The sequence below is a fragment of the Falco cherrug genome, chromosome 9 (genome assembly GCF_023634085.1).
Source record: "Falco cherrug isolate bFalChe1 chromosome 9, bFalChe1.pri, whole genome shotgun sequence".
Lineage (NCBI taxonomy): Eukaryota > Metazoa > Chordata > Aves > Falconiformes > Falconidae > Falco > Falco cherrug.
This window is the reverse complement of record NC_073705.1, coordinates 34422017-34430821: the sequence shown is the minus strand read 5'-3', so window position 1 is coordinate 34430821 and position 8805 is coordinate 34422017. Positions and strand designations below refer to the sequence as shown.

At 44.8% G+C, this 8805-nt stretch overlaps 1 protein-coding gene across 1 annotated transcript; it reads left to right on the top strand.

Annotated features, from left to right (window-relative positions):
- The first annotated feature begins 2159 nt into the window (after nt 1–2159).
- Nucleotides 2160–8231, top strand: LOC102050016 (lipase member K-like). Its single transcript, XM_055720639.1, has 9 exons — nt 2160–2264; nt 2403–2520; nt 3876–3975; nt 4198–4307; nt 4465–4601; nt 5118–5255; nt 5374–5445; nt 6787–6855; nt 7998–8231. The coding sequence occupies exons 1-9, from the start codon at nt 2160–2162 to the stop codon at nt 8229–8231; spliced, it is 1083 nt and encodes a 360-aa protein (XP_055576614.1).
- Nucleotides 8232–8805: the final 574 nt, after the last annotated feature.

The following is an 8805-nucleotide window of genomic DNA, read 5'->3' as shown; positions in this document are numbered from 1 at the left end:
GCAGAGCTGGGTCTCAGAAGTGTGGATGTGGATGGTGTTTATGGCTCCAACTGAAGGAAAACAACTCAAATCCAACTCCTTGTGTTTGTCTGAGAACAGGGGTCTGAAATCTGATTTGCTGGGTCAGATCCAGGGGTTGGTCTGGCCCAGTTTTCTCTGCCCGGTGACCCATCACCTTGTGGCTGCTAATACCTACAGCTGTTGTTGGAGGGAACAACACTGCTCCATCCTTTCAGTATCTGTGTATGGACCTATTGCTAATAACTTTGTGTAAACCCTCCTGCTGTTCCTATTTGCCTTCACCACCTCTTGTGGCAGGTGCTCTCTCCAGTGCACAAAGTATTTTTTTTAAACTGTGTTAAACCCGGTGTCGTTAAGTGACATCTAGCTCTGCTGGAAGATACATTGCTCCCAAGCAAGGTGATACAATTCACACATAGATTTGCACTTCAGAGAATGCAATTCAGAGAAGTGTCCTTCCTGAATTAAATGTAATCAATGATTGTCTTTTTCACTATGATCAAGGAGTAGGGAAAGTGGTTAGAGATTTTCTTTTCTTTATTTTATTTCTATTTAGGGTGTGAATGTAGTGTTGGCTCTTACCTGATTGATGAAAATCAACCTGTTATCCTCTCTCTGCCTCCTGGGTAGACTTGGACAGTTGTGTTAATAGGTGATGCAAATAGCAGGGCAATGTTACAAAGCTCACTGTCTCTCAGGCATACCCTTCCCTGTAATGCAGCTGGGAAGAGATAAGGGAGAAGTGGCTTGCACTGTGTCTTAACTGATATGACAAGTAATATTCTACATCCTTTGTGTATTGTTAAAAGAAATCTGGCCTGGGATCTGCAGCTTGCGCTGGTGCCTCTGGGGCTCTTGCTGTGCCACTCCAAGCAGAACCTGGCTCTGGTGCCTCTGGGACACTTTTGGGTGGCAGGAAGATGCTGTTGGATCCCCCTTTGCCTCCTTGTCTCCAGCTGAGCAAGCCCAGCTCCCTCACTGGCTTCCACCCCACCAATGCAGTAGCCCTGCACGAGATTCACTCTAGCTGGTTACATAAGTTTTGTACTGGGCAGCCCCTAGATGTCACAGTATGCAGCTGTGGTCTCCCCAGTGCCCAGCAGAGGCAATAGCCTCTTCCCTGGACCTGGTGCCTGAGCTCTGCCCAGTGCAGCATTCACCACTGCCAGGGTGCAGCCTTGGTAATCTTATTGTCAGCTGCAGTTCCCACCTCCTCCTCAAGCTGCTTTTTGTCTGATGTGTTTCCTTGCACCCAGCCTACCCACCTGGTACCGTGGCACAGAGGTTTTTTTCCTCCCATGTGGAGGACTTCACATTTCTCTGCCTTGTGTGTCTTGCTGAGTTAAGAGACTGGTAGCTATTTATTAAAGGTGATGTGGGAGACAGTGTTTGCTCAGCTGTCAGCCTGCTGAGGAGACCATGTGGTGAACACTGGAATTTACCATTCAAAATAGGAGCCCGCAGTACTGTAATAGGTTGTTTTTAAAAGCATAATTAAATGTTCGGTGATTTTCTGTTTGACGTGCCTTGCCTTGCAGTCCTGAAGTTCCTGTAGAAAGCACCAAGTTGCCCTCAAGCTCCAGCAGCTAAATGCTCTACAGACTGGGGTTCAAAGGTGTCTTCTGGTGTCTTTCAGACAGAAGCAGATATATTAGACAAAAATAAGAAAAAAGATCACACATGTGATGTTACATTTTAACACACTTGGAATTTCCGTGGTCTGTAGAGCATTGCAAGTATTGCTGCCTTGCCTCTTACTGGAATTCCTGAAAGTCTGTTCCACCTCCTGAAAATATCCCAGTTGAGGTGTGTTTCCTGAGCCACTGTACATGCATAATGCTTTAAGTGGTCATCTAGGGCACCAAAGTCTGAGTCCTATCTGGAGTGTTTTCCTGCCCACGTCTCTCCTTTTGCTGCTGAAAATCACCCATTGTTAGCTTACAGCGAAAGCACAGGTTGTTCTTCCCCATGTGCTGCTGTGTCTCCTGGGCTTTGATCAGCGAGCAGTGTTTCTCTCTGGACATCAAGAGAGCATCTAAGTGGTATGAAATCAAAACCTGTAGGTGTGGATCTGGTTCAAGTCTCCCTGCTTCTGATGTCACTGACACTGTGGATGTGTTGTTCCAGGCAAAGCGAGGATGTGGCTGGCTCTAGCTTTGACATCCGTGGTCCATGGGATGGTATCTGGGCGATGCCTCTTTAATTTTCCATATTCTAAGAATCCAGAAGCACGGATGAACATTGTAAGTATGATGGCATTGGAGTGGAGGCAGGAAGTATCTGGGAAACATCCGGTATCAAATACTACATTTACAGATTACCTTGAAGACAAGCATCATGGAGTCTTGAAAGCATTATCCTTTGCCTTTTTCTTCTTGCAGAGTGAAATGGTCTCCTTCTGGGGATACCCCAGTGAGGAGTATGATGTGCTGACAGAAGATGGCTATATCCTTCAGCTAAACAGAATTCCTTATGGGAGAAAAAATGCTGGAAGCCAAGGTAAAATCAGTATCTGTGTCATACAGGAAACCCACACCTTATGCTGTTGTCTTCTGACTGGGATACCAAGGCTTGTGCAAGAGGGTTTTCAAGATTCTCCATGACTTGGTATCTGTAGCCTCTGTTTTAATCAATAAGAACTTATAGGGAAGGCTGGTCCCTTTCAGTCCTGTTTTCTCACCCTTCCTGGAGACCTGAGTGTGGGTGATGCCCCACATACCTGGCAGGCTGCAGTCCTAGCAATGAGAAGCAGCCCATCCATCCCAGCCGCTGGTGCCTCAGGCACACCTTAGATTTTCTCTGGGAGCCTGGCTTCTAAAATGTGGTCCTGCAGCCATGTGGTGGGTCAGCAGACCAGCTTGGTACTCCTTGAGGAGCTTCCAGGGGACCCTCTTGTCCTGTGAGGTGTGACAACTGGGAGGTTCTAGATCCATTAAAAGGTGCATCTTATCCTACCACATCTCTAGGCACCTCCATGTTTTCCTGAAGAGCTGCCCAAGTACTGCTAAGTCTATCAGCAAAGCCTCTCTGCCAAAAACCTGCTGAGGTCCAGAGCGTAGGTACTGCTCTGCTTGTGACTTGGAAAATACCTGACGGACAGTGTCCTTGCAGAAAAAAGCAAATGCTGTGAGATGTTTCTGAAATAGTCATATCACATTACATATTGTATATGTTTAAGATAGTAATGAGGGACCTGCCACAGGGTGTGGGAGACAAGGGTTTGATTCTCTTCCCCATCTCCAGGTGTTCAAACCCTTCCCTCCTAGCCCCAAGAGCATGGCCAAAGTAACAGTAGGCCAGACGAAAAAAAATTATTCTGCCTCCTGGTGAAATTTGTCACTCCAGCAAAGAACACACAAGCACATCTTGCTGGGACATGTCTGGGGTGAGGAAGACCTTCCAGGATTCTTCAGGGATTGGAGAAAATAAGGGGCATGGGAAGACTTTGGGGTTTTTTTATACTGTCCCTCAACTCTAGGTGTTCATTTTTTTAATTATCAGTCATCTGCAGAGGAGGTGGGAAGGGGTGTTGGGTAAAGGGTAAAGGGCTCTGAGATATGGTGCACCCACTGTGTCTGCTGCATAGCAAATCTGTTCTACCGAAATCAAGGAATGGACCTACCTGACACTGACACAAACCTCCATACACTTTGGCTGCCATAATTAACGACAAAGAGAATCCATAAACCATCTCAAATGATGACAGACAGCATTAAAAAAAAAAAAATAAAGTCATCACAATGCCTGTCTTCCAGGTCCAAGGCCTGTCACATTTCTGCAACACGGTTTATTTGGAGAAGGCAGCATATGGGTTACCAATTTGGCCAACAACAGCCTGGGCTTCATTCTCGCAGATGCTGGCTATGACGTTTGGATAGGCAACAGCAGAGGGAACACTTGGTCCAAGCGACATCTGGTCCTGTCTCCCAAATGGGAGGAATTCTGGGCTTTCAGGTAAATGGGTAGTTTGTAGATCTCGGAAACAATTGACTTGTCCTCAAAAGATGCTGCTGCTCTAGTTCAAAACCCATGTGCTTACCCAAGAACACACTCAGTATGATGAAGAAGCTTTTAGGGTTGTCCTGCCCTCTCCACTGGTTTTGCGGTTTGTTGGTGATGGTTGTTCATATGTAGATGCTATGCCTCTCATTAAGATGACTACTCTTCCTCCTGCAGCTTTGATGAAATGGCTAAATATGACCTCCCAGCAACTATAAATTTTATTGAACAGAAAACAGGACAGAAGCAGTTATATTATATTGGTCATTCACAAGGAACCACTATAGGTAAGTGGGTCTTTTTGAGTGATCTTGATGACAGTATAGGATGTCTACATTATCTTTGGGATTTGTAAAACAGTTAGTTCTTACTGAAGTCAAACTGTATTCATGAATGTTTAGAAAGAGTAAGACTTTTTTTCTTCTTTGGGTTTTTTTTTTTCAGCTTTTATAGCCTTTTCCACTATGCCTCAGCTGGCTCAGAAAATCAAGATGTACTTTGCTTTAGCACCTGTGGCCACAGTTATATTTGTTCAAAGTCCATTTAAAAAGCTCGCATTCTTTTCTGAGTATGGGCTTAAGGTATGTTGGTCCAGACTATATTTTGCGTAGCCAAAATGAATGTAGTTTTTCACAGAGATTGGAAATTACCTACACAGCCTATTTCAAATCATTTGCAGAGAGGAACTCCGTGTTCCATCTGTTTTCATATAATGAAGGGAATCACACAACTCAGTCCAGAGTCTTTCTGTCCTGTCCTCAGTTTACTTCCCAAAATATTCTGGCAGAATTAGAGCCAAGAGAACTAGTGGTATGGGCAGGCGTGCACACAGCAGGTGTCAGAACATTGAGGAATAAAACCATTGTGGAGACTGTGAAATGAGCCCTACCATTTATCCTAAGAGTACAATGAATGTAAAGAGTTCATGCATGTAAAAACCATAGAACAGGAGCATTTAACGAGGTGCAGGGAAGTGTCCACTTGTGGGCAACCCCATACGTCAGTGTGGAGGTGCAGTAGAAGCTATGAAGTGGTGGTGCTTTGAGGAAAAGCATGACCAGTCTTTGTATTTTATGAATACATTTGTAATTTTACAGGAGATGTTTGGCACCAAAGAGTTCCTACCGCACACTGCCTTGGGTGAGCTGGTCCTTTCCAAATTCTGTGCCTGCTCAAAGACCTGCAAGAGCGTCTTGTCTATGCTCTTTGGATTTAACTGGAGTAACGTAAATATGGTACGTAGCAATAAATCTGCAGAGGCCCCTCGGTGTCCTTCCGAAGGACAAAGTCTTGGCTGCCCTGTTTTATGGAGCTAGGTGAAACCCCTTGTGAAATGCTCTCGTTTCCTTCTAGAGCCGAGTAGATGTGTACGCAGCACACTCCCCAGCAGGGACTTCAGTACAAAATGTAATCCACTGGTTGCAGGTAAACCTTCCCAGCTACTTTCCCATGCAAAAGAGAGTATGGAGCATTTTAATGGTCCTTCGTGGTCAGTCTCTTGTGATGGTTGCTGCAACACATCAGTGGTATCTTTGTTGGTTTTGTTTTCACCCCTTCATAAAACGCTCAGCAGCTTCTTGAGCTGCCTGTACATCATCAAGTAGAGTGGCCCCAAAGGAGTGGATCTGCAGAGAGAAACATTTGGAGCTGAGGACCCTGCATCAACAGCAGGCACATTTCAGGGGTCTTATTTCAGACTAGTTCCAGTCTTGTCCCACAGCCCGAGTGCAGTTAGCAGTCAGATTGTAGCAGAGATTCTCCTGGACAGCATCCAATTACATGTGTTATTAATTAAGCTGATTATTTCTCCTTCTTCCTGTTGTGGGCATGGAGAACAGTCGCTACCAGAGCCCCTCCAACACCGAAATTGTGCTATGCTGCCCTCGTTCTCTCTGCCCTAGGTTAAAGGTACCTGGATGTTTGCACATTTCTTTGTAGATCATGGATTCAAATGGCCTCTTCATGATCCCTGCTGGACCCTCACCATTTCATGCATCTTCTCTGAAGTGTGTGCCTCAGGCTGTATGCAGAGCACAGCTTCTTCCTGGTGTGGCACTCCGGCTTAGACACCCCAAAATAATTTTGTGGGGTTTGTAGCAAGAACACACAGTCCATTTTCTGAAGTGCTGTGGCTCAGCAGCATTAGTCCTCATTCTGTGTATGTCCAACAGTTTTTCTTTTCTATGTATAATTTTTTATGAGATTCTTTACTGGACTTCAGCTTATCTGATGAGTGGTGACAAAGACCAAAACTAGGAGCAGTAAGCACAAATTACAGCCCAGGTGGATCAGGTTGGAGGTGAGGAATCCTTCCCTTGGAATGGAGAGCAGCCATGGGACAGGTTGTACAGGTGGGGGGTCTCCATCCTAGGGGGGCTCAAGTCCTGGCAGGGTCAAGCTATGGCCACCCTGACCTTGTATTGCTGATAGTCCTGCTCCAGTTAGATGGGAGATGTTCAGAGGCTCCTTCCAACCAACACATCTTTGATCACATCGTTTCAGGCCACTTCTTCAGTCTACAAGGAATATTTTGAGTTACAATCCCATTTTCTAGACCATTTTAATTTCCTCCCATCCTGATGTTAGCCAAAACCCATATAAAAGTAATCTCTGTTCATTTACCCTATTTATAATATTATTGTTTATCCCATTTATAATATTGTATTATTTTATAAACTTTTCAGTTTCATCTTTTAAACTGATTATGCCCCCCACACACAGTGCTATGATTTCATGTAGACCATTGCATGTCTGAATTTGCTGCAGGGAGTTCAAAGTGGTGCACTGAGAGCATATGATGGTGGGAGCATGTATAACAGTCTTCGCTATAGACAGGTAAGCTGCTTCAAATGGCCTAGGTCGTGGTCTTCCTTTTTACTTGCACATTCTGTTTCTATTCGTGCCTGGTGCAATTCTTCTAAATGTATTGTCCTCTCTTCACAATCTGGGCATGCAAGTAGCAAGTCAGCAGGACTTCCACTTGGAACAACAGTATTTTCTATTCTAAATCTGTAACAGTATAATCTATTCTAAATATTTTACAAATACCTTCTGAATGGAATAAAGTATTAGATGCTTTTCACTTATCCAGCATTTTTGTTAAGAATCCATAATCTGCCATAGAAAAGCAACAATAATGACTGTGTGACCAGTTACTATCTGAAACCTATAAAACTGCAATCTGCACGCTCATCGTAAATTGTCTAGCCATTATGGAAAGCAAGGTGCTAAGCCCTTCTGCCACCCAGACTGCCAGGGTGAATGGTGAGCAGTGAACTCTGCATCCCTTGGGAGCTCAGGCAATTCTTGTTCTATAGCAAGAAGAGTACCAGAGGCACAGGAAAAAAGCTGCTTTCTTCCTCAAGCCAGAAAAATGAAGTTGTTCAGAAAGTGACATGTTTCTTAACTGGAATAGTTATGCGGGAGGTAAGAAGATACAATGCTGACAAATCACCTGATGGCGAGTCCTCATGGTGTTGAGCTAAAACAGCCTTCCACGTGTGTCTTATTTTCAAGAACTTGCTTCTGAACACTTTCCTGCTGTTAAGAAGCTGAAGGAAAGGCTAGTGCTTGCATGAAGTGTAACCTCAAACCGCAGCAGAGCTGGCTGGAAGGGACCTCTAGAGGTCTGACCTCCAGCCTCCTGCTTGAAGCAGGATGATCCACCAGCATTAGATCAGGGCAGCTAAATTTTTGCCTGCTTATCAAAGTTGATCAAATAGTCTGTAGTATCAGAACCAGAACTTCTAGCAGGGCAGAACTAATTTACTAATTAATTTAAATTTACTCATTAAATTGTAGCACATAAAGTTACACCGCATCTTTTAGTAAGATTTCTTTCTGGAAGAAAGCCTTTCCAGGTTGGTGGTTTTTTTCCTTAATTCCCAAAGAATAGCAATTGCTCTTGCACAGTGTGTATTTTATTGCGTGGCAGCAGTCTCTCTCCTTTGTGGAACCCTGGTTTCCTGTCTCTTCAGGTGGGTCCACCACGCTATGACGTGAAGAACATGAAAGTGCCGACGGCCATATGGAGCGGTGGCGTGGACTGCCTGGCTGATCCCCGGGACGTTGCCCTCCTGCTCCCCCTGGTTAAGAACCTGGTCCACCATAAGGTGATTCCCCAGTGGAACCACCTGGATTTCCTGCTGGGGCTTGATGCAACTGAGGTTTTGTACCAGGAAATTGTCGACATAATGAAGAGGCATCCATAAAGCTGCTGATTTGATTTGTTACGTATCTTGCCCTTGTCTCTTGTAAAATTAGTGCTGTCTGTGAATGATTTTGGAATTGGTCGTTATTTGGACCGCCTGAATGTAGTTGATTAAAATGTTCTGCTTTTAACTAGAGCAGTGACAGGGTGAGGAGAGGAGCCTTTATGTTACTCCTGACTGGCACTTTGTTTCCTTTCTTCTCCTCCCTGCTCTCCCCCCCTTTTTTTCCCCTCTTTTTTTTCTCTCTTTTTTCTTTTCTTTTTTTCTGTTTTTGTTTGTTTGTTTGTTTTTGTGGGTTTTTTCCCCCCTTCATCAGCCACGTTTATTTGCAAAGTACAGGAAACATAGATGAGGAAACTGGGTTTTTAGATGTTTCACTGAAATTGATATCTCAGTGATGTGTTCTCTGAGACACGATGGCTCCTGCGTAGCCTTTCCCATGTAGTCAGCATTGTAGTGCCTGCAGTTCCCCTGCGACCTGGGGGCCTGGACCCCCTTGTAGCTCAGGTGATTCCTGGCTCCATCAGACACAGAATTCACTACCGCTGTCTCCGAGCTGGCGCTCTTACCCCTG

Bases quoted from the DNA above. Each gene is read 5' to 3' on its own strand.
- LOC102050016 (XM_055720639.1), top strand. From the start codon at position 2,160: ATGTGGCTGGCTCTAGCTTTGACATCCGTGGTCCATGGGATGGTATCT. The intron at 4,308-4,464 runs GTAAGTGGGTCT...TTTTTTTTTCAG, and splicing joins TTCACAAGGAACCACTATAG to CTTTTATAGCCTTTTCCACT. The intron at 5,446-6,786 runs GTAAACCTTCCC...AATTTGCTGCAG, and splicing joins ATGTAATCCACTGGTTGCAG to GGAGTTCAAAGTGGTGCACT.